Source organism: Phacochoerus africanus, chromosome 2 (assembly GCF_016906955.1).
Source record: "Phacochoerus africanus isolate WHEZ1 chromosome 2, ROS_Pafr_v1, whole genome shotgun sequence".
In the NCBI taxonomy this organism is placed as follows: Eukaryota; Metazoa; Chordata; class Mammalia; order Artiodactyla; family Suidae; genus Phacochoerus; species Phacochoerus africanus.
The window spans coordinates 142,760,167-142,785,832 of record NC_062545.1 but is presented as its reverse complement, the minus strand read 5'-3'; the positions used below and the strand labels follow the sequence as shown (position 1 = coordinate 142,785,832).

The window sequence follows — 25,666 nt, the reverse complement described above, 5'->3', positions numbered from 1 at the left end:
TCTTTTTTTTTTTTTTTAACGTGTTAACAATGATAAGGCCACTTACAAGGTTGTTCCCAATCTGTTGAACTTTTAGGATCCCCCATTGTTACCCATGGGAAAAAAAATTGTCAGAGAAAAGCCAAGGAACAAGAAATCACTGGCTAGTCTCCAGAGTAAAACAAACAAACAAACAAAAACCAGAGAGCAGCGGTTGGGAGAAGATGCTGAAGAAAGATAAGAATGAGAGAAGGGAGAGGGTATAAAAACTGGTCACTGCTTCTAGCATGAGATTTCGTGGTCTGGATTCTACCTGACGGGGAGGGGTGTTGAACTGTTAAAGACTCCCACAAGTTAGAAGTTGCCATCAGCCGCCAAGGAAAATCAAGTAGGGGCCAGTTCCCAGGAGAGCCCAGAGCACAGGCACCACAGGGATGGATGTGCCTCTGCCTACGCGGGGAAAACTGGGGCCGGTTCTGAGTACCAGGCGGGACTCTGGTCCTGGGTTTCGGACAGAACAGAGAGGGTGAGGCATATGTGGTATTTGGGGATAAAGTCGTAATTTAGCAGTTCTTTCCTGAATAGTTTGCTTTTTTGTTTCTCCAAATGCTTAACTTCACTGTGACATCTGTTTGCACAACTGTAGTCATTTCAGTTTATGGATGCCTGTGATAGAAATATTGTTTACAAAAAATATATCATCTCTTTTTTTTTCTTTAGAAAGATCTCATCTAAATAGTAAGTTAAGGTTGCATCTATGAAACCGGTGCACCTTGTCTTGTTTCTACGAGCTTTAAAAAGTCCAAATACTGATGAGGCTGTGGATCAGAAGGAACCAAAAGTGACTGTGTTTGTTGTCAGGTTGCTGTCCTTTGCCTCAAGAGAATGGTCATGGGTCCCTGGGTGATGGATGGTGTGGACTGGGCATGTTCCTGCAGCGTCCTAGTTAAACTAGGAGTAGTTGGGTGTGCTTATGAGATATGTCAGATACAGAAATAAAGGCATGAGGATGTGTCTCAGTTTCTGAAATTGAACAGAAGTGTTTGCGCTTCAGTCTGAATTCTAGAGAACAGAAAGTACTTACATAACAGAAAGAAAAAGAGGACATCGCATGCTGCCATGAGAGCAAGCATAAGAAACAGAATCTTGGTAAATATACATATTATAATGCATATTATGCAAATATAGTTGATATTAACATACAATGTTCCAAGAGTGATTGATAACTTAAAGACGAGGGGGAAAATCATCCTAGATGATTTTTACCTTAGAGGAACAAATAACCTGAGACGTCTAAGCTTTCCATTTAGATACCAGGCCTAGAAATCCATGAGATGTGGAGCAGGTGTTCAGTGACTGAAATGTCAACTCAACATTGCCAAAATGTGCCGCTGTGTCCCACACGATGGGTCAGCTGGATCCAGTCCAAGTGAGAGGAAAAAAAAACAACAACAACACTGTACAGCAGAGTACTTACAATGAGATGCCATCCATCCTCGATGGGCTGTCAGAAGATGGAAGTTCGAACATCAAGGTGGGCCCTCCCCGTGTGTAAGAAACAGGCGAGCGAGTATCAGAAGCTCACCCCGCCCGCTGAACCAGTACAGAAAAAGTCTGCCCCACGAAAGTCAACCTCATTGCCAAGAAAGCTGAAAAGCCTTCGCTGAATAAACTGAAAAAGGATATGAAGTGTGGCTTGTTTTAAACTAGCAATACCACTGTATGAGTTCCTGAAGAATAACTAAGAGTTTCTTTCTGCTTTTTAAACTAAAACATCTAACTCAGGATAGTAAAAGACACATTTTGGGATGATATTGTGTTTCGCGCCCTCATTCTCAAGGCATAATATTTAGACGATGCTTGTCCCTTTCAATTAAAAAAGAAAAAAACTATGCCTTTCTTTAATATGCATCCTGTGTTAAATTGTCCATAGCTGCAAAATGTATATATGTATGTGTATTTGTTTTACATACACACAGGTACTCACACCTGTGCGTAGAAACATATACACACACATCCTCATATACACGTGTATTTGATATATATGCTGAGAAAGTTCACATATATATACAATTGCGTATGTATATATGTGTGTGTCTGCGTGTGTGTGTCTCTGTGTGTGTACAGGTATAAAAACTTGACAGGCAGAGTAATATTTCACTCAGTGTTAAATGAAGTCTTTGAAAAATCAAGTACAGTCACTCAGTTAACATAGTACAGCCAGTAAACTAAGTTGAAAAGAGAAAAAGTGAAAGGAAACACAATCCGGGACCATCTGTCTATGGCATTCACATCGGTTAGATCAGGAATTTTAATTTTGAGCTGTGACGACCTCCTCCGTAGATGGGTCTTCTTGTGCGGGATGCTTCTGGCCCCCATGTGTCGCCCTTCCCGAGGCATGCTCTGTTTCCTGTACTGGATCGCTGAGTTGTCAAAGGATATTGCTGAATTCCTGGTATCACCAACGCCGCCTGCTACCTCGTTCATTTCATTGTGAACCTCCAGCGATGTTAACAGGATATTTCCATGAGCATCCACCTAAGGGGAAGAAAACACACCCCATTAGACAGCTAGCATGCCCAAGAACCTGACTTCTATATGCAAACCCAGGGTAGACCTACATCAATTGGTTTTAAAATTCTCACGTAGAAAATTAGACAAAATAAGAGGGCCCTTTTCAAAGTGAAATTTCACATGATAGATGCAAGATCTTAATGAAGATCAAATTAAAGTACAAATATCTTTCAAGATGTTACCTTAGGTAGTATGACCATTTTCTGCAACTATACACTGCATAGAAACTATACTCTCCCACTCTTTTCTGGAAGTCAGTTTGTCCCTTTTCCTGATGGTACAAAAATATCCAAATTGCAATGACAAAACAAGTGAGTACTGTGATGAATGGACACTCCTGATGACCTTGGTGGATTAGAAAAGCCCCCAAATACAATTTCCTCACCCCATCTTGGTCCTGGCAGGAGATGTCCTGTTTTGGTTTGTTTGTTTGTTTTTGGTTTTGTTTTTTTGCCCCAGCCATGGCATGCAGAAGTTCCCAGGGCAGGGACTGAACCCGATCCACAGTACTGACAATGTCAGATCCTGAGCCACTAGGGAATGCCAGGGAGACCTCATTTTTAAGAGCTAAATTTAAGGCAGGCTAAAAGTCCCTTCTCATATGGGAGCCAAACTTTAAAATAACACCTTGGAGTTCCCTGATGGCACAGTAGGTTAAGAATCTAGCGTTGTCACTGCAGGTTTGATCCCTGGCTGGGGAACTTCCACATGCTAAGAGTGTGGCCAATAAGTAAATAAAATATTCTGTGCTAAATACAGCTTCAGACCATTTGCAATGGTGCCAATGTCCATTTTATTTATTGGTTGGCCATGAAACTTCCATGGATCAAGCCCGCAGCTAGGCCTTAAGCTCAATGTGCAGAGGGGTGCAGAGAAGATTCCCAGCCATGAAGAGCAGGGGCCTGTGCAGGTCTCTGAGCAGTGCCAGAACCACAGGTCGGATGGCCCCAGACACCAAGAAGATGGCTCTGACATAGGAAGGACTGCAAACATCCCGGGACCACTCGTGCTCTGGCACAAAGGCACCACAAAGGACTCAGATGTCTACTCTGTGGTTTGGGAACACCATTCAATCATGCTTGGGGAAGGAGAGGTGTGGTCATCAGGATGGCACCACTTTCTCCCCAGACCTTTGAGTGCATTACCTGGCATGTGAAAGGGATTTGGAAAACATAATTAAGGTCAGGGACCTTAAACTAGAGAGAGTAGCCTGAATTATCCAGGTGGGCCCGATCATTTCTCCCAATCATTTCTCCTGAGCCCTTAAAAGCAGAGCATTTTCTCCAACTCAAAGCAGAAGAGAAAGTCAGAAAGATGCAGCAGAAGTTGAAAGCCTGAGGGATTTGAGACATGAGAAGGAAGGACTGGATTTTCCCTTGATCAAGGGGCCTCTAGGGAAGGCTTCAGAAGAAAGGGGGCAGTCTCTGTGAGCAAAGGCGAGCTATGGCTGACAGCCAGCAAGACAATAGGGATGGCAGTCCTATAACCACAAGGAACCATGGTCAACAACCTGAATGAATCTGGGGGAGGAGTTTCCAAATAAATACAGCCCTATTGACATTTTGATTTCAGTCTCCTTAAACTCTTAGCCAAGAACCCAGCTGAGCTCCACTGTATCCAGTCTTCTGACTGACCCAAATGAAAAGGATTTCATCTTGATCCCTTAGGTAATGAGAAATTCAAGTGATTTCTGGATGAAAAAGTGACATATTTCTGAAACCCATCTTATGTGGCAGGATGAACAACAACAACAAAAAAGATGGATTCGAAGGGAAAAAGTGAAGAAAGGGGACCTGATAGGCAGATACAACACTGGCTTCTCTTCCTTTAGGGTGGTCTGAGAGAAAATACCAGGAGGTGGTGAGGAACTGCCCCCTGCATCCCCACCCCCCGCCAGCCACTGCAACCTATCCCAGCATCTCCTGGAGGCCATGCCACAGCACTGATGCTTTGCCACAATCTGGTCACTTCTGCATCTTTGCAGTTGACAGCATGGGAAAGGAGGAAAGAGTTACTTATCCCCCTGCTCCCACCTGGCCTCTTGGCCCTTGCTGAACTCCCTTCAGAAACACCTTCAACATGGAGGCAGCACAGTACTGGCCCGCGTCAGCCTAGGTTGTGCTCAGTATTCCTGCATGATGAGTGGGGAGGGCCCAGTAGGGATGGATCCTGGTCTACAGTGTCCTGAGAATGGAAGACACAAACAGACCAAGATAGCTCTGAACTTCTGGGGAGAAGGCTTTTCACGGAGAAGGAATGGAGCACTGACAGAATATTGGGAGTTTTGTTTTTTGTTTTATTCAGTAGAGGGAAAATTTCTGATGGGTTTTGTATCTCAAAAGTACCAGGAATGGTAAACTTCTGCGTTTGGAACCTGTGTTCTATATCTGTTCTTTTGTTCTTTGCACTGAATGATTGGCAGTAACACTCTTAACACAGAGAAGTCTATTTTCCTGATTTCAAAATCAATGAAGCATCCTGTGGTTTGGAGACGGAGTCATGACGGGGGAGCAGCCTGACAGGTAAATGAAGGTGTGGCTGAAAACAGGAGGAGGCAGCAAAGGACAGAGTAGTGGAATATCCTCCACTGAGATCACCCAGGAGCTGTGGACCTGCTGGGGCCACCAGAAGTAGTCACTCTCCCTAAGAAGGGGGTGATCTGAACCTGCTTCAGAAGCTGTGGGCAGCCAGCACCTAAGACAAAAAGGAGGCGAGTATGATGGGTCAGGTAAATTGGCCTTTACACAAAGGCACAGAGGAGTGAGAGAAGGTCCTTGCTCTCAAGGGATCTAGCAGGTAAGAGCTTCAAGGAATCAGTAAATGCATTTTATTTTTCTTTTTTTCTCAGTTGCTCTGCAGCATATGGAGTTCCTGGACCAGGGGTCAGATCTGATCACAGTTATGACCTATGTGCAGCTGTGGCTATGCCAGATCCTATAACCTATTGCATTGGGCCAGGGAATCAGACCTGTATCCTAATGCTGCAGAGATGTGGCTGATCCTGGTGCACCACAGCAGGAACGCCAGTAAATGCACTTTTTAAAAGTACTACATATTGCCCTTAAAGCACATTTAAAAATACCTGCTGACATTGTCATCTCTTTTCAAGCTATCAAAAATGCCATATGCAAAGCTCCTTTTATCAAAATATAGGAGATGATGATGAATGACTTTGTAGAATGAATAACACATAAAGAAATGTCAAGAATTCTCTTAAAGAAGGAAAGGAGTAGGAGTTCTCATCGTGGCTCAGTGGTTAACGAATCCAACTAGGAACCATGAGGTTGAGGGTTCGATCCCTGGCCTTGCTCAGTGGGTTAAGGATCTGGCGTTGCCATAAGCTGTGGTGTAAGCTGCAGATGTGGCTCAGATCCCGCATTGCTGTGGCTCCGGCGTAGGCCTGTGGCTACAGCTCCAATTCGATCCCTAGCCTGGGAACCTCCATATGCCGCAGGAGCAGCCCTAGAAAAGGCAAAAAAAAAAAAAAAAGGAAAGGAGTATTTTGTGCCATGTTTATTATGTTGGACTTTGATGGTTCTAGTGACTCAGCATTTCACTTGGCTTTAATCCATTTTGAGTTTATTTTTGTCAATGGTTTTAGAGAGTGTTCTAATTTCATTCTTTTCCATGTAGCTGTACAATTTTCCCAGCACCACTTATTGAAGAGATTGTCTTTTTTTCAATTGACTATAGATGTGAGGGTGTATTTCTAGACTTTTTATTCTGTTCTACGGATCTATATTTTTGTTTTTCTGCTAGCGCCATACTGTTTTGATGACTGTGGCTTTGTAGTATAGCCTGAAGTCAGGGAACCTGATTTCTCCAGCTCTTTTTCTTTCCCAGGATTGCTTTGGCTACTGGGTTTTTTAAAATTATTTTTTATTTATTTTTATTTTTTTTAGGGCTGCACTCATGGCATATGGAAGTTCCCAGACTAGAGGTCAAATTGGAGCTTTACCTGCTGGCCTACACCACAGCCACAGCAACACAGGATCCAAGCCACATCTGTGATCTATGCCAAAGCTCGTAGCAACAATGGATCCTTAACCCACTGAGTGAGGCCAGGGATGAAACCCGCATCCTCAGGGACACTGTATCAAGTTTTTAACCTGCTGAGCCACAATGGTAACTATTGGGAGTCTTTGTGTTTCCATACAAATTTAAAATTTTTTTGATTTAGTTCTGTGAAAAATGCCATTTATAATTTGATAGGGATTGGACTGAATCTGCAGATTGCCTTGGGTAACTTGGTTTTAAAAAGAGACTTTATAAACTGCTCCCACCCCCCACTGCCACCAGGAGAGAGAAAATCATGTGGGTTCAGTGGGACCAAACTGATGACAAACGTCACCATTCATGGACACATCCAAGCCACACAGGCACATCCAAGCCATGGTGTACACATTTTGGTATATGCAGAGAATGGAATGCTGTCTAGGAGAGAAGTCGTGGTGACCACAGGAAATGTGGCATGCCATTGTGTAGGCATAAAGCATGTGCCCCGAATTGGGGAGAACAGGGACAAGACCTTGTGCTTGGAGCAGGGAGTGACAGCGGCAGGAAGGGAACAAATAAGAGAAAAAATTAGGACAGTGCCATGGACAAGAATGTCTGGCTTAAGTCTTGAAGGAGGAGAAGATGTGGATGATGAAGATGAGAGGGATTCTTGGAGGAGAGGATCTAAAAGGTAAAGAGATAATAAGGTATATGTTGGTTTCAGAAAGCCTCCAGGGAGTGTGAAGAAAACACACAAAGTAAGGTCAACTGAATACCGAGTTGAGTTTTCAAGACTTAGTGACAAATCTGTACGAATCAGTGTCCTGTCTTCCCTTGTCCCTTGTGGCCAGTTTTGTGCATTTGGGAAAGGACTTTAGGAGGGTGGGTCTACGTCTGCACCTTGGGTTCCAGTGAAGGAAACTCATCCTGAGGGAAGCCAAACCCAGTGCCATCAATATTTACAAAACTGGTGTGCCTGGGGTTCTCCACCACCTGTGGCTTCCGTGGAGCTATTTGAGAACCAATATAGTTACACTGCTCCACTTCAGAGTGGGTGAACAGCTACAATGGAACAATCATGTTGAAAGGAAGTGAAGATATATTGAATTAATAAGCCCTCAGAGTAAACCAGTCTGGCTGATTTCGACACGGTTTTACATTTGCATAGTTTTCATATAAACGTGAACCAGTGTGCAGAAAATTTATACCCAAATTGCTAGAATGTATTTTTTTTCTGCAAGAATTAAAAGGTTAACATTTATGGTTACCGAAGGGGAAATGGGGGGGGGGATAAATTAGGGGGATGTGATTGACATACACACAATACTACATATAAAATGGAGAGTTAACAAGGACCTACTGTATAGCACAGGGTAACCCACCCAATACTTTAATAATCTATATGGGAAAAGAATCTGAAACGCAATGGATATATGTATATGTATAACTGATTTATTTTGCTGTACACTTGAAACTAACACTACTTTGTAAGTCAACTGTACTCCAATAAAATTTATTTTATAAAAAGAATTAAAGGGTTACTAAAATCTGTTAAATCTTAGAAACCAAACATTTTAAACAAATACTTCCAGAAGAGATGCTAATCTTTCCCTATCATCTAGAATTTAAATCTTAAAACAGATGGAAGTGATTGTGGGTGAAACATAGGACTGAAATGCCCTGTATAGAATGGCAGATGATAACTTGTAATTTCTAAAGCATTTCATGATTACTCCTTATTTTGAGGAGTATGTATCATATTTACTATAATTAGATTCATTGATTTCAATGTAATTTGTCTTCCCACTCTATAACCTGGACAGGCACAAATATTCAGAGACGAAAACATCTCGTGTGGAGAGTATCTTAGAGGGATTTTCGTTTTTTCCAAGAATATGTCACCAGATTGGTATCTTGTTGATATCTCATTCTCTACTTATCTTCAAGCTTCAAAATAAGTAGAATATTCTAGTTTTAGGAAAATAAGGAACTATTTGCCATGTGAGGAATGAAATCTTGCTCTAAATAAAAAGAATACCGTCAAGCCTGCGGCTCTGATTCCTGGGCAAGAATTATGACTTTCTGCCACTTTATGAAATTCAAATACCACGTGGTCAACTTGCAAAATATCACAAGGCTTGTAACCACAATACATGCATTACAACTGAAGACCAATTCATGGGTAAAGAAACAACTCAGGAATAAACAGAGGTTGAGCACAGATAAATTAAGGTCAAGATTTTCACTGCATTGCTGGTCCGAGGAAAAACTAAGTGATTATGTGAACACTTTGGGTATTGATGAATCAACCACTAATTTAAAATAGAGTTTAATCACTAAATGTAAGGAAAGTCTACTCAGGGTCTGACAATAGGTTCAATAGCATCATGGTCATGTTGGTGGCCTGCAGAGCCCCTTAGGACTTTTATAAGACACAAGGGCGGTGAGTTAGGAAAGGCAATGACAACACCGCTCTTTGCTATCACCCAGTGTCTATCAGTCCAAGGAAATCTGCAGCCCCCAAGCCTCTAGGCTGCCATCTATGACAGCGAGGCTCTCTGGGGCCCTTGCTGGCCGCACTAATAAACAATCCCAGGAGATACCCCTGAAAATGAATGTGTGAATAATCACTATTGCAAAGGACTCTTGAAGACGTTGTCGGCCTGTGCAAGGTGCCGTTTTCTGTTTTGCATTAAATTTGTGATTCTTTACTCAGTTTCTTTTAATTCATCTGCATCATGTAATATAAACTTTTGGGAGGTGCATTTCCACTTTAAAATATTCACTAAACTCTTAGGTGTAGTCAACAACAATTTTTTTAAATTGAAGTATATAGCTGATTTACAAAGTTTTAGGTACAACAAAGCAATTCGGTCATGTATGAATATACATATTATGAACAGATGTGGTTTTTCAGATTCTTTTCCATTGTGGGTTACTACAAGATACTGAGTATACTTCCCTGTGCTATACACTAGGTCCTTGTTAATCAATTTTATATAGTAGTGTGTATCTGTTAATCCCAAATTCCCAGTTTATCCCTCCCCTCCCCCTTTCCCCATAAGTTTGTTTTCCATGTATGTGAGTGTGTTTCTGTTTTGTAAATAAGTTCATCTGTATCATTTTTAGATTCTACATATGTTACATCATATATTTGTTTTTGACTTACTTCACTAAGTATGAGAATCTCTAGTTGCATCCATGTTGCTTCAAATGGCATTATTTCATTCTTTTTATGGCTAATATTCCATTGTATATATGTACCACATCTTTATCCATTCATCTGTCGATGGACATTTAGGTTGTTTCCATGTATTGGCTATTATAAATAGTGCTGCTATGAACACTAGAGTGCATGTATTTTTTTCATTAGAATTTTCTGGACACATGCCCAGGACTGGACTTGCTGGATCATATGATAACTCTATTTTTAGTTTTTTGAGGCACCTCCATACTGTTCTCCTTAGTGGCTATACCAACTTACATTCTCAACAACAGTGTAGAAGGGTACCCTTTCCTTCACACACACACCCTCTCCAGCATTTATTATTTGTGGAATTTTTGATCATGGCCATTCTGACCGACGTGGGGTAGTACCTCACTATAGTTTCGATTTACATTTCTCTAATAATTAGCCATGCCGAACATCTTTTCATATGCTCATTGGCCCTCTAGTCAGCAATAATTTTTAATGTTTATCTTTAAAGGTATTAAATATGCATTTAAAACTAGCAGTTTTAAATGCATTTGTATGTTGACTTCAAACCATAAGAGCTGATATCTCCAATTACAGATTTTTACAAATATGAACATGCAAAAAAGCTTTAACACACTGCTGGGAAACAGAAACAAATTTTCAGAAAAATGAACACTAAAAATGGACTCATGAACTTTTCTCTGCATCTTCTTTATAACATATTATTTCTACATTCTGCTTAATTTTCTTTATAGAGTTAGCGATTTGGGGGGTTGTTTGTTTTTCATTTTAAGCGTTAACCTTCATACGCAAAAAGGTATTTCTGTAGCCCAATACTTTGACCTTTCTAGAGGAGGTCATTTAGAAGACCTTTAAAAGAAAGGAGATACAGTTATAATCTGTTTAAATAGTGAGGGAATTTGAAAAAAAAAAAAACAGTATTGTGTGTGTATGTGCGTCCATGTGATGGAAAAAGTAATGATGTGATGAATTCTAGTTTCCTTGGAAACAGGATGACCAAAGCATACTGTGTATTCATAGTATATGGACTTATTTAGAAACATACCAGTGTGGTACTAAATATACTTTCCAGTAAGAAATTCAGGATCATGTTGCCTGTGGAAGCCTAATTTTATTAACAGATTGATTCTGGTTTCTCTGACCAACTCTGTTTATGCATTACTGAAAGTGTAGGAGCCATTTACAGACATTTAATTGCCTTCATTCATTTGTGACCATCTGGGGACCTATTCTGGGTCACTGCTGGGCCATGGACACAGCCCTCCCCCAGGGAGCTGTGGCAGCCTTGCAAGAGGCTTGGGCCAGGGACAATCAAGAACACCAGAAAGAACAAGGAAACCTTAGGAGCTTGAGAAATAAGTTTGGCAAGAACTTAAGAAATATAGGAACAAGCCCAGTGTGTAAACAGGTAGAGATATATTAGTGAAGACTTGAAGGGATGCAAGAGGCAAAAGGATAATGATAAAAATTTTATAGTAGTGACAACATGCTTTCATGAAAATAGTGTTTGTAGTTGCAATGACATGTTGCTTTTTATTTTAAAAAAGAAACTGCAATGGCATAGAACTGCAAAGTTTGTAATTGGAGGGATGTTGGTAGAAGCTGAGGGAGCTAGAGGGGACATGACTGATGCCTTCTTTCTGGGTTCAGAGCCCACAGGTCCCAAAGGAGCTCCCCGCTTGGCCACTGTTGTCTGGGGCTGTTTGCCTGGCATTCTGCAGAACACAGGTGGCTGGGGCAGGGCCAGGGCAGGTGCATGAAAGTCCCAGAATGACACGTGGCTCCTACCCTGCACTTGAGACCTTGAACCAGGGACTGTGGCCAGCCAGAGGGCGGATGAGAGAGGGGGCTGTCCATGCCATGTGAAGACAGTGGCGTGCCAGGTATCACATTCATAATTTACTGCTGAAGGAACACTACGACATTCTGGAAAGTGCTTTTGCCTACCAAGTTTGGGCACCTCACCCCAGAGTTTCATTTATTCCAATATCCATGTGTTCTTTCATTTTCAGAGGAAACTGGGCAACTTCTGGCTTCTCTAACTTCTGCACCAATTTTGCTTTCCTATAAAACTCAGGGACCTGCAGAGGCCACAGTTCAGGCTGTGGTTAACATGCCCACATCACTCCTACTCAGAGGTCATGACCATGAGCTGCAGGGTGGAAGGGCTCCGAGAAAGGGGGGGTGGGTGGTCAAGATGGGGAGGCCTACCCGGTTGCTGTCACCCTTTGACCGGTCATTCTTTGCCTTGGCATTCTTTTCAGCAAGCTTCTTCTGCCTTTGAGGGCCTCTTCCAAAGAAAATGTAGTTGACAAAGGCATACTCCAGAAGGGCCAGAAACACAAAGACAAAGCAGCCCATGAGGTACATGTCAATGGCTTTGACATAGGGGATTTTGGGCAATGTCTCCCGAAGGTGTGTGTTGATGGTTGTCATGGTCAGCACGGTCGTGATCCCTGCAAGAGAAATGGAAGCGTGAGAGGCCCGCAGCTCCACCACCCAGCTCCTGACTTCTTATGTTCCTGCTTTATTTTCTCAAACAGCATAAAGGAGCTGGAAATAATGGATTTAGTATTACGGGGCAACTGAAATGCAATAATGTTTGCCATACAGCAGGAAATGGCACAATACTGTAAATCTTGCCCATAAAAATTTTAAAAATGAGAAAAAAAAAGTAAAAGCAGAAAAAGAAAGAAATGCAATAGAATATAAGCATATGGTTTGGGCAGGTCACACCTCAGGCCAGGAAGCTGACACCCCTTCCCTATGGGTGGCACCTCCCACCACACCTGGCCCATGGATGGGGACATGTAGGGGCAAAACAGAGGCTGCTCTGTATGAAAGCTGGGAGAAATGAAAAGAAACCCAGCATTTATCATAAAACCCTAAGAGTCTGAATAAGAAGGTACTGGGAAGAAGAAGGAATCTAAGAAGCTAGGAATCTTCTAAGAAGGCCATTTATGGCTGGAGTGACAAGGCCCCCAGAAGAAAACAACTTAAAGCAAGGGGATCCAGTCCTGAGCACAAAGAGAGGGAGTGTTTGCTCCTGGGGAAAGAGCACCTCACAGAGCGACTTCCCTCCCCAGCTAAGAAAGCTGCTACATGACCTGCTTAGGACCTGTTTGCTGCAGTCAAGGGCTAAGGATTTTATTTCAAGCACAGATTCCTTTCTCAGTCATAAAAAAGAATGAAATAATAACATTTGCATCATCTCTAGGATGGACCTAGAGATGATCATCCTAAGTGAAGTGAGTCAGACAGTGAAAGACAAACATCCTATGATATCACTTACATGTAGAATCTAACAAAAGGATACTTTTGAACTTTTGAACTTGTTTGCAGAACAGAAACAGACTCACAGACTTTGAAAATAAATTTATGGTTACCAAAGGGGACAGGTGCGGAGGGAAGAATGGATGGGGGTGGAGGGGTGGGGGGGTAGGGGATGGGATTGGCATATGCACACTGTGGTATATGGAATAACTGGTCAATGGGGACCTGCTATATAGCACAGCGAACTCTACCCAATATTCTGTGATGGTCCATATGGAAAAAAATCTGAAAAAAAAATGATGTGTATACATGTATAGCTGAATCACTTTGTTGTCCAGTAGAAATGATCACAAAATTGTAAATCAACTATCAACTATACTTCAAAAAAAACCTTAAAACATTAAAAAAAAATCCAAAATACAAAGTGCAGAATCTTACCATACTCTGGGGCAAATGATCACATTCTATTTTTGGTTTTGGTTTGGTTTTTTGGATGTCATTTTGAATTATTTAGACAGTGTCATGTAAATCATCTCATTTTTCCCTAAGGGACCTAAGTTTAGTCTCTAAAAACATGTAAGTACTCTGTTTTGTACTTCTTCCACAGCAATGGGCATGTTCTTGGTGTACAGATTCCTTATGGGATGATATGAAGCCAGAAAGAGCAGGGGACCCATTGGCTCTGGACATGACCAGAACAGTGAAGCCTCTTGGGCAGGAATGGCCTGCATTGCTCACTTCCGGGGTGGGGGTGGGGGAATGGATGTTACTGGAGTTGATTTGCTCTCTTTGAAATGGTCCTTTTGAAATACGAAGTAGTCTTGGAGTTCCCATTGTGGCTTTTTGGTTTAGGAACCTGACTAGCATCCATGAGGATGCGAGTTCGATCCCTGGCCTTGCTCAGTGGGTTAAGGATCTGGTGTTGCCTTGAGCTGTGGTACAGGTCACAGACGTGGCTTGGATACCACATTGCAGTGGTTGTGGTGTAGGCTGGCAGCTGTAGCTCCGACTTGACCTCTAGCCTGGGAACTTCCACATGCCATAGATGTGGCCCTAAAAGCAAAAAAACTAAAAGGAAGATGAAGGAGAAGAAGAAGAAAAAGAAATATTAAGAAATCTCAGAGAGGTAAGTCAGCACCAACGAGCCAGCTCTCTCCTACCCCGTGACTGCTGCTACAGAATGCAATTACTCGGGTGTCTTCTGGGACCCCTGGGACAGGGTCATTGACTGCCACATCAGAACCTCAAGAAGAAGATTCACAAGGTGAAAATATTCTGGGTGATGGTCCTTTAGCCACAGAAACCTGAAAAACCAATGTCACCAAGAACAGCAGGTGTTGTAAGCCCCAGAGGCTAACCACCTGGACCTATGGTCACCCCAGATCACCCGCAACTCTGCAGAGGAGGTAATGTCTTCAATAAGCTCTTAGTCTGATGCCCTCTGGATTCCTATCCCATCCTTGGAGGCATGCCAGGGTGCAGGGCTCCCCTAGATCATGACCACCTGGAGAAGAGAGAAGAACCCCAAGCTTCAGACCCATGTGCTCCCTCCACCCAGCCTGGAGCTGTGCTCAGAGGAGGGGAGGGTATCCAGAAGTGGAGAACCTATTTTCTTGTCTGATTGCAAACTGTGGCTGCCAATGAATATATGGCAATGAAAGATGTCAGGATATTTTAAGACTTCTCTTTAATGTAAAATTCTTGTACACCTGGGGACATCTGAAATTTGAAAATGTCAATGGGATAATTACAGTTTACAAATAAATGCAAAAATGCCATGCAGATTCTACGGAATCAGGTGTTCTCACCGTAATTCCAAAATTTTGTACCGTGGCTGCCATGGCTTTTTCTTTTCCTTCCAAATGGACTTTAGGAAGTGCTCTGCTTTAGTCACTGCTTGGGCTCTCCAGGTGACTGCTTTGAGTGGACGTGTATGACAGAGGCCTCAGTAGGTGTCCCCAGGACATGGGCTATAGGAAGAGGGACAGGCAGCACATGTCATGAGTACTCAGCCTGGTAAATTCAGCCCCAAGGACAACTGGGCAAGGAAACTGGTGTGAGGCACATCAGTGCTGGCTCACAGAGTCCCTTAAGAGTAAGATTTTATATCCAGACAAAACCATAATTCAAAAAGATACATGTACCCCTATGTTCATCACAGCACTATTCAGAATAGCCAAGACGTGTCCATCGACAGATGAATAGATTAAGAAGACATGGTACATACATACAATAGGATATAAAAAAGAATGAAATAATAGCATTTGCAGCAACATGGATGCAACTAGAGATTATCAAACTAGGTGAAGTGAGTCAGAAAGAGAAAGACAAATACCATATGATATCGCTCTATGGGAGTTTGGAGTTAATAGATGCAAACTATTCCATTTAGAATGGGTAAACAGTGAGGTCCTACTGTATAGCACAGGGAACTATATCCAATCTCTTGGGATAGAACATGATGGAAGATAGTGTAAGAAAAGGAAGGTGTGTGTGTGTGTGTGTGTGTGTGTGTGTGTGTGTGTGTGTGTGTGTGTGATCCCTGGGTCATGTTGTTGTACAGCACAGACTGGCACAACATTGTAAATCAACAATATTTTAATTAAAATATATATGGTTTTGTGTCCCCCTGGCTTTCTAGTTTAGGCTCGCATGACCTCTTAGATTAAAAGGCCATGCAATCCCTAAGGATCCATTCCAAGGATGTATCATTTTACTTCCTATCTAGATAACTGTGGGCAGTGGTGAATGCAGTGGTTCATACCCTGGATAGTAGCACCATATGGCTCCACCACATCCCAGTGGCATGACCTGAGAGAGCCCTGATTGGTCCACAATTGTCTAAAGCTCTTATGAAGCCTCAACACTGTGGTGATGGGCCAAGGGTAATTAGCACTGTGAACACTCACAACAACAAATGTCATCATTTTCAACATCACTGCAAAATACATTCTCTGGTAGCCTCCAGCCTCTTGGTGGGAGACCCAGTCCTGGCAGAACTTTCCTTAAACTTCTGATCTCTAAGGGAACCCCGTCTGATGGCAGAATGGAAGACAGCTGAGGGGTGCCTTCCATAGTCGGCATACATCAAGCTGAGTCTGAATAATTAGCCTCAAATTATTTCTCATTTATGTTATGTTAATGAAATACTATATTTGAAAAACTGAATTTATAAAGATGACTGTGAAATAAAATGTATCATTTAATCAAAAGATATTTTTCTGGAGTTCCCGTTGTGGTGCAGCGGAAATGATTCCAACTAGGAACCATGACGTTTCAGGTTCGATCCCTGGCCTCATTCAGTGGGTTGAGGATCCGGCGTTGCCATGAGCTGTGGTGTAGGTCTCAGACGTGGCTCGGATCTGGCATTGCTGTGGCTCTGGCATAGGCTTGCAGCTATAGCTCTGATTTGACCCCTAGCCTTGGAACCTCCATGTGCCACGGGTGCGCCCCTAAAAAGACAAAAGACAAAAAAAAAAAGATATTTTTCTTCTTTGGGATCCAAGTAATGTGGCCTGAAATATTTAGCTTAAGTGATAAGTGGGCTTCAGGAGTTCTAAGGAAGACCACATAGTTCTAAGGAAAACTCCCAACTTTGTAGTCTGGTGCCTTCTAAGACTAACAGTTCAATGGATGTGGGTGTCAGACTCTGGGCAGCAAAAGCATAAGATCCTGGAGCATACAGAGCAACTATGCAGCACAGCTGGGTGATGAACCAGCATTTCCCTTTTCAGTTTCCCTTCCCATACAGCCCCAGATAACTCCAGGAGTTCCCTTGTGGCCTAGAGGTTAAGGATCCAGCATTTTCTCTGCTGTGGTAAGGGTTCGATCCCCGGCTCTGGAACTTCCACCTGCCATGGGTGTGGAAAAAAAAATCCATCTTTTTTACAACGTAATAGACCAAAGAACTCTTCTGTACGTCTTCAGTACTGTCTACTGACACTGTAGACAGCACCTATAGTGTAGAGAGGGCCCTAGAGTCAGATAAACTGGATTGAAATCTTTCTTCTGAAACTTAGTATTACATGACTATGTACCAGTTACACAGCCTTTCTGAACTGCATTTCCCTCTCTGTAAATGGGAACTGAAACACTGCCTACTGCGCTATGGATCTTCTGCACTGTGGATTAGGTAGCCATGCTCATGGCCTTGTACAGAACTTTGCACTTGAGTATTTGGCAAGTTTCAGCCTAATGACTGTTATTATTCGTGACTCTATGATACATGTTTCCTTAACCAATCAGAGTTACTGAGCTGACACTTCCCAAGTCCTGAGGACTCAGGGTCAGAGACCATGTCTTATGTAGGAGAAGCTGGGACAGAGGGAGTGAGAATGCTGGGGTCCCAAGCTGAGAACTGGACTGCTGGATGTCTATCTGACCAGCTACTCAGCCTGGAGAGCACAGCTGCCTTAGAGACTTCCAGGCCTCAGGTCCACCCTGACAATGGCAAATGCCTATTTGATTCTGCTTTTCATGCCTGCCTCCCAGACTTCTGACATCAATCTGAACCCAGTACACCTCCAGTGTTAACCCCTTAGTCATTCTGGGCAGACCATTTCCCCATCCCAGCAAAACCACAGCATGATTTAGTAACAAGGCTGTGTTGTTAAGAAAACAGTGGTATCTACTTTCATACGCTGTAATGTGGCTGTGTCGACTGTAACCCTCTCCAGATAGATTTTCTATTGAACACTGCAGAAGACAATGATTTTTACCATTAAGGAGCTATAGAATCTGTATCATCTAGAAAATGGAGAAATTCACATTTTCAGTACACCTCACATCTGATGATGCCAGATAATTATGGTTCTTTGGTACTCAGATTTCTCTAATTACCCAAACACGACAGATTCTCTGAGGCAGAGTCACCAGAAGTTCAGGACGCTTCAGCTTCTGATCCCTAATATAGGTCTCTTATAGGCTCAGGGAAGGTCCCAGAAATTCTGCATTTGTGTATTTTATATTCTTTTTTCTTAAACAGAGCCTCTGAAGTTGGATGAGCTAACAGCGCCACAAAATTAGGAGCTGCCACCTTTAAATTCATTTTAGCTGTGGATTTTCCAAGTGAGAAGATAAAACAGTTTAACAAAAAGCAATCTAGTAACATGAACAATAATGAAAAAGGCAAAATCTACAGAAAGGATTTATGTTACAGGCAGGCCGTAAAAAATCCTGAAGAGATTTTTCAAGTGACTTTTAACAGACCCGTCCCTTACCATACCTGTTAGAAATAGATTAATGCTTTTGATTTTTTTTGATACTTTATTCTTCTCAAAGCATCTTTACATTCACACCTAAACACCTTAGAAAGAGTTGCCTGGATTTCTAGAGTCACTGTTATATGTTATTTCATGAAAAAAAAAATCCAGTCTTGAATCTGTGTGAGTCCCATATCTGTGCATCTCAACTAGATGTCTACTTACACATATGTACACATATTCTCCTGGAAGCAAAATTCTAAGTAACTGAAATTCTTGGGAAAAGATGGGAAATAGAAAGGAAGAAAGAGGGACAACTGGATCCTTGAATTGTTATATTTCTCTGCAGGTTTTACCAGCAGATACATTGTAATTCCTATTAATTTTGAAAGGTATCATTGATGACTTCAATCCCAGGAACTGAATTCAACCCACCCAAAGAAGGGGTCGACTGAACAAGTGCTCTTCAGCTGTGTACTTACCAGAAATGCATTTAAATGATTGTTTTGTCCATGCAGATTCATAGTAATTAGTTCAGTAGAGAATAATAGTTTCTGAAAATATAAGCCTTCCCTTAACAATCACAAACTATTAGAAATAATACTGGAACATATAATATATATTGTACATCAGCTAATAATCCAGTCGTCAAATGACCAATGGCCAGAAAAGATCACTAGAGCTCTCAGGAATCACTCAGAATTTAATAACCCATTTTAATGCTCATTAATTTGTATAATTCCAATTACATGGAGTAATACATAACTATTTTTCTGACTTAAAAAAGAATGCACAATTAATCAAGTCTTCTTTCTGGGCCATAGAATAATTTTGAACAGGAGATGTTAATACTTGCTTTAAAATGAGTGTCAAAAATAGTTTTATTATGCAAATATTCGGGAAGCATATTTTCCCTTGCATGGGCATGAAAATTCACATTTGAGCCTTATAATTACATTAACACATCAAGGGAATCATGCATGAAATTAGTGTTTCAAGATAAAAAGGGACTATGTGGGCAAGACCAGTGTCATGATGTCAAAAAACTGTAGCTGAAACTCTACTCTTTGAACTCCCTTAATATTGTAACGATATGGTGACTTCACATTTTAGGTGTCATTGAAAAAGAACACATACCAAGGGCAACTCGAGCCGCAGATGCATCATAATTGATCCAGAAGGACACCCACGAGAGAATCGTAATTAGGATAGAGGGCATGTAAGTCTGGAGGATGAAGTATCCAATGTTTCTCTTCAACCGAAAGCTCAGCGAGAGCCGAGGATAGGCACCTATGGTAAACAGACAGGAGTTACACTGGAGAAGAGACAGCAGACAAAAAGTGTGCTTTGACTTCCATGGTCAACAGCATGCATCTGAAAAGCCCAGAACAGAGAGGTGGTTCGCAGCCTGCAATCTGCCTCCATCTGCCTGATGATATTCGTTGAGAAATTGGGAGAGGCATGATCTTCAGTCTATGCATCAGGTCATGACAAGGACCTCTTCTAAGGTTAAATATTCATCTGAGAACTATCTGACAACTAGCTGAGAAAACTCTGGGAAAACTTTTAGCTTTGAATATACAATAATGCCAAATATCTTGTTTACTTTTCAATTACGGGTCCCTTCTTCTCCACTGCAGACACAGGAGATTTGGCTCAAGGCTTTACTGAACAAAATGTTTTTGTTTTTGTTTTCCTTTTTATGGCTATGGTGTGGCATATGGGAATTCCCAAGCAAGGAATTGAATTGTAGCTATAGCTAGTGGCCTACACCACAGCCACAGCAATGCCAGACCCAAGCCAAGTCTTCAACCTACACCACAGCTTGTGGCACCACAAAGGCATCATTTTAAAAGGCAAGCTAAACAGCACTATGTACATCTATATCTATCATTAGTGACCTTGAAGAAGGGAGTACCTCTCTGATTTCCAAACTACCTAATATCTGGGAATTCGACAAGATACTCATTCACCCAGAATTTAGAATTAAGAAAATTTATGGTTTTCTTAGGTATTTGTTTAGTCAACTCTATTTCTTAAATGTGAAAGACCACTTGAAATCAATAAAAATTTTAGGTATTTACCCTATGCCCCTCCCCCAAACCCCCATCTCATAATCGCACAGGTGGGAATGTTAAGTGGAAAAGACAAAAGACATAAATAAGAGGATGGTCTAGGTTCTCAATTGGCTCCCAATTTGTCAGAGAGACTCATAGAGAATTGCCCTCAGTAAACCAGAAGTAAGGGCCAAACTGGATATTCTAGCACATGAGATTTGGTGACACAGGAAAGGTTTCACAGTATCTGAACTGAGACACTCTTGGGTGAAGAAGAGTCTTTACAGGCAGGGAAGCAGAAGAGCCTTTGAGATAAAGGATCCACCAGGACCAAATGAAAACAAGCCTTTCAAGATGCCATGAGAGAGAGAGACCTCAGAATGTTAATACAAGAATCATCAGAAATATCAAGACCTCTTCTTCTGGGCAAAGGATTTTTGCCACTTGGTGTACATCTTAGAGTGAATTAGGTTTTTTTCTTGTAGCTCTGTTAGGAAAATCCTGACACTGGTATGACAAATGTCCTGATGCATGCTGTATCCATGGAGAAAACTCCCCAAATGATCATAATGAGTGACTGATGATTTAAAGTTGAGAAGTAGTGAGTCAGCTGCACCAAGGCATAACCTTCAAAAGAAGCTTAAAAATTACAACAGAAAGGCACAGGAGCCCTAAAGCCTGTGTGCCAATGCAGATGTGGTCAGGCTACCAAGTAGATGCTGAGCCAATGGACAGAAGTACAGTCCCTGAACACTTGTGCATCGTTCCAATTCAGGGCTTCCTTGGCAAAACTATCTACTGAAGATGCTGATCTCAACCCTTTCTTCACAGATGCACTAAAATTGTGGCCATAAACAGGGCTCTGGATCTCTCATCCAGTTTAAATTAATAGTGCTCTCTAAGGCATTAATATTGTTGATGAACTCGTAAAAATATGGGCATAGAGTTATCATGTCATCTTTGTGGAGTGATAAGAGTCACTCAAATGCATCTATAAAGTAACAAGCTAATATTTTAGCAACTGCAACAGAGCTGACCTATGCACATACATCTGTCCCCCCAAGGTGGCCACTGTGGGGGCTCTATCACAACTGCCTAGGGAGCTTTGTAAGCTCAGTGATATTCTTGGGGTCTTTGTTATGCTGTCTCAATCATTTATCTACCTTTTCCTTTTTTCTTTTTTTTACTTTATAATACATCCTAAAGTTCAAATGGTGTTCCTATTTTCTCACTGCTATTACTAGTCACCTTAATTAATATACATTCAAAAATTCCACAAAGGAAAGGAAACATATGAAATAGGAAAAACAAAACGGAGTTCAAAAACTTTTTCAAAGATTGTCTCAACCAGGCAATGATTCTCTTTCTGATTCTCCATGGTAAGGCCAGAATGTTGTAACCTATGACTCTAGAACAAAGAGCAGGGGTAGTCAGAGCCAGGCTCAGTGCTTATTTGGGATATTCCTTTAGGAAACTCACTATTCTCTCAGGTCTTCACCTTCCTTGTATGTAAAACTAGTGCAAGAATAATTTTTGAATAAGTGGAAAAATATAGATAAACTATACTCTATTAATTGCAAACTATTATTCTGCAAAGAGAGCCATAACGAAAATGAAAATACAAACTACGGAATGGGAGAAAATATTTGCAAATCATAGATCTGATAAGGAACTTGTGTCTAGAATATATAAAGAAGGTTTAAAAAAGTACACACAACCTAATTTAAAAATGGACAAAAAACTTGAAGGGACATTTCTCCAAAGAAGGTTAAGATCAGTATCCCTAAGCACATAAAATATGCTCAACATCTTATTCATTAGGGTAATGCAAATCAAAACCATACAGAGATACCACAGCATACTTACTGGGATGACTACAATCAAAAAGACAGACAATAGCTCGTGTCAATAAGGCTGTGAATAAATCAGAACCCTCATGTACTGCTGTGGGCAGGTTAAATGGTCCTGCCACTTTGGAAAACAGTTAGGCAATTTCTCAAAAGGTTAAACATTAGTTACCTTATGACCCAGCAACTGCAATAGTAAGTATATGCCTAAAAAGAATGAAAACATATGTCCACAGAGAAATGTGTACATGAATGTTCACAGCAGCTTTATTCTGGATAGCCAAAGGTAGAAACAGACCAATGTTAATCAACTTTATGAATGGTTAGATAAAACATGATATATTCATGCAACAGAATATTTTGCAGCAAGAAAAAGGAATGAATATTGATGCATGCCACAATATGGATGAATCTTGAAAACATCATGCTGAGTGAAAGAAACCAGTCACAAAGGACCATAGAGTGTATGATTCCATTCATATGAAATGTACAGAACAGACAAATCTGTAGAAAGAGAAATTAGATCAGTAGTTGCTCAGGGTTAGGGGAGGCTAGTTGGGGAAAATGGGGAATGACTGCTCATGGGTTTCTTTTCATGGTGATGAGAATACTCTGAAATTGACTGTGGCCATGATTACACAATTCTGTAAATACATTATAAATAACTAAATTATATACTTTTTTTTCTTTTTAGGGCACTTGCAGCATATGAAAATTACCAGGCTAGAGGTCAAATCAGAGCTGCAGCTGCTGGCCTATGCCACGGCCATAGAAATGCCAGATCCAAGCTGTGTCTGTGACCTACACTGCCCCCCATGGCAATGCCGGATCCTTAACCCACTGAGTGAGGCCAGGGATTGAACCCGCATCCTCATGGATACTGGTTGGGTTCATACCCACTGAGCCATGATGGGAACTTTACCTCAGTGGGAACTCCCTGAATTACAAACTTTATTTTATTTATTTATTTATTTATTTTGCTTTTTATGGCTGCAGCTGCAGCATATGGAAGTTTCTAGGCTAGAGGTCTAATTGGAGCTGTAGCCGCCAGCCTATACTACAGCCATAGCAATGCGGGATCCAAGCCACATCTGCAACTTACACTACAGCTCACAGCAAAGCCAGATCCTTAACCCACTGAGCTAGGCCAGGAATCAAATATGCATCCTCATGGATACTAGTCTGGTTCGTTAACCACTGAGCCATGACAGGAACTCATGAATAACTTACTTTAAATGGCTAAATTTTAACTATTATGTATAGAATGGATAAACAACAACTCCTACTGTATAGTACAGGGAACTAACTATCTTCGGTACCCTGGGAAAAATCATAATGGAAAAAAATACAAAAAATAATATATAGGGAGTTCCCGTCGTGGTTCAGTGGTTAACGATCCCCGACTATAACCATGAGGTTGCAGGTTTGATCTGTGGCCTCGCTCAGTGGGTTAAGGATCCGGCGTTGCCGTGAGCTGTGGTGGAAGTCGCAAACGTGGCTCGGATCCCACATTGCTGTGGCTGTGGTGTAGGCCAGCAGCTACAGTTCTGATTAGACCCCTAGCCTGGGAACTCCATATGCTGTGGGTGCGGCCCTAAAAAAGACGAAAAGCCAAAAATATATATACATATGTATGTGTGTGTGTGTGTACAACTGAATTACTTTGCCATATAGCAGAAATTAACACAGCACTGTAAATCAACTATACTTCAAAAAATAAATTTAAATGGTTAAATTTTATGGTATGTAAATCATATTTTAATAACTTGGTTATAAGAAAAAGAATACCTACTACATGTATTTTAATGGAAATTAAATGGCTTGCTTCATTCATATCAAGTACCAGACATACTATCTGGCCCCACATACACACTCAATACAAGCAAGTTCCTTCTTTCTTTCCTCTTTCTCTTTCTAGGGTGACTTCTGTGCTCAGTATTCTATAACTTAAGTGTTTTTACCATTGAACATATTTTAAAAATTGTGTTGGAAGTCTAAAAAACAATTCCAAAAGATGAAGGTAGACGAGTTATTTTTGCAAAGATGATGTGGAGCAAAAATTCCTGAAGAAATTTAGCTTCTGTAGTGAGACATATTTCATAGGTCAGGAGCCCTTGAAAGGAAAATGATTTCATAGTAACAAGATGAGATGGTTAAACTCTCCTTTGGTATTGAGAGTTAAGTTTGCTCTAGTTCCACCAGTTTGGCCTGAGAGATTAGGGGCAGCATTTGGCTCATAAGGACAGGTGAATGGTCTCTAAAGATCTTCCTAACAAGTCAATGAGAAAAAAAAAATGGAAATTTGTCTCTGGAATTTAAGACAATGAGATACAAGTGATAATTCCTTCTAACGTTTCATATAATATCATTTCTAGACCTATAGTAGATGTTATAGACCCAATGAGTAATAATTTTATCACAGCGTTTTAGTTTAGGAAAAAACTAAAGCATGGAGTTTACAAATGGACTCTGGAGAAAACTAAGTGCATGTATTAACAGTGTGACATGCAGACTTAAAAAAAATTGTTTCATAATCATAATTGAAAAGCAAACTAGGGAGTTCCCATTGTGGCTCAGTAAGTTAAGGACCTGATGTTTTCTCTGTGAAGATGTGGTTTTGATTCCTGGCCTTGTTCAGTGGGTGGGTTAAAGCTGTGGCATTGCCACAAACTGCAGGGTAGGTCACAGATGTACCTCAGACCTGGTGTCACTGTGTCCATGGTGTAGGCCACAGATGCAGCTCTGATTTGACTCCTGGCCCAGGACCTTCCCTATGCCACAGGTATAGCCATTAAAAAGGCGGGGGGGGGGGGGGACCAAAATCGTATTTTGAAAGTTGATTTTTTTAAAAACAGAAGATCCATGTATCAACAGAAATATTTCATCATCATTCATTTTTTGATTGTTCTCTCTTTCTTTTTTCTAATCTTGGCAGAAGTATTTTGAAATAAAGTCAGAATATATCAGTCCAAATGTACCCCAGAAAAAAAGAAGAGAAATAAAAACACCATATAATTAAAGATATTAAGTAATCTGTTCTCTATGAATTTATAAAACATTTCAGTCTTTAAGCTCAACTAAAATGAAGAAGTTAGGAGTAATTTCAGATTTGGCAAAAACTGTGCATACCAGTTTTTGTGGGTCAGCCGAATGTACATTTAAGACCAGTACAAAAGCTGAAATCCCAATCAAGTGATCTTGTGTCCAGAGTGATATTTAAGGGGTCTTTGATTTTTAGGTGCTTATACTTGTTGAAATAAATATAACACAGTATTTCTTTTAACCTAATACCCTTTTTATCTGCTATTCACATATTTTGCCATTTCCATAGCTTCTTATTGTTGCAATCAGGGACTCAGATATCCTGACTTAGAGCTTTATAGCACTTTCCTCAACAGGACATTATTCTGGATAAGTGTTTCCTCTCTATAATGTTATTATTTAAAAAAAAAAGAATGAAATGATTTATGTTTTCTGAAATGTGACTGTAAAAAATGTATCTGAAAATGTTTTCTTTTTTAT

At 41.0% G+C, this 25,666-nt stretch overlaps 1 protein-coding gene across 3 annotated transcripts in view; it reads right to left on the bottom strand.

Annotated features, from left to right (window-relative positions):
- Positions 1–694: 694 nt before the first annotated feature.
- GABRB3 (gamma-aminobutyric acid type A receptor subunit beta3) overlaps positions 695–25,666 on the bottom strand; it is a 228,811-nt gene continuing 203,839 nt past the window's right edge. For 2 of the 3 annotated variants that reach the window (XM_047769463.1, XM_047769462.1), the window contains exons 7-9: positions 19,378–19,530; positions 11,978–12,222; positions 695–2,517 (exon numbers count right to left, since the gene is read on the bottom strand). In XM_047769463.1, coding sequence (XP_047625419.1) covers positions 2,182–2,517; positions 11,978–12,222; positions 19,378–19,530 — 734 coding nt within the window. In that variant the 3' untranslated portion in view covers positions 695–2,181. Of the gene's footprint in view, positions 2,518–10,582; positions 10,589–11,977; positions 12,223–19,377; positions 19,531–25,666 lie in introns of all 3 variants that reach the window. The other variant, XM_047769464.1, reaches the window with a different exon arrangement.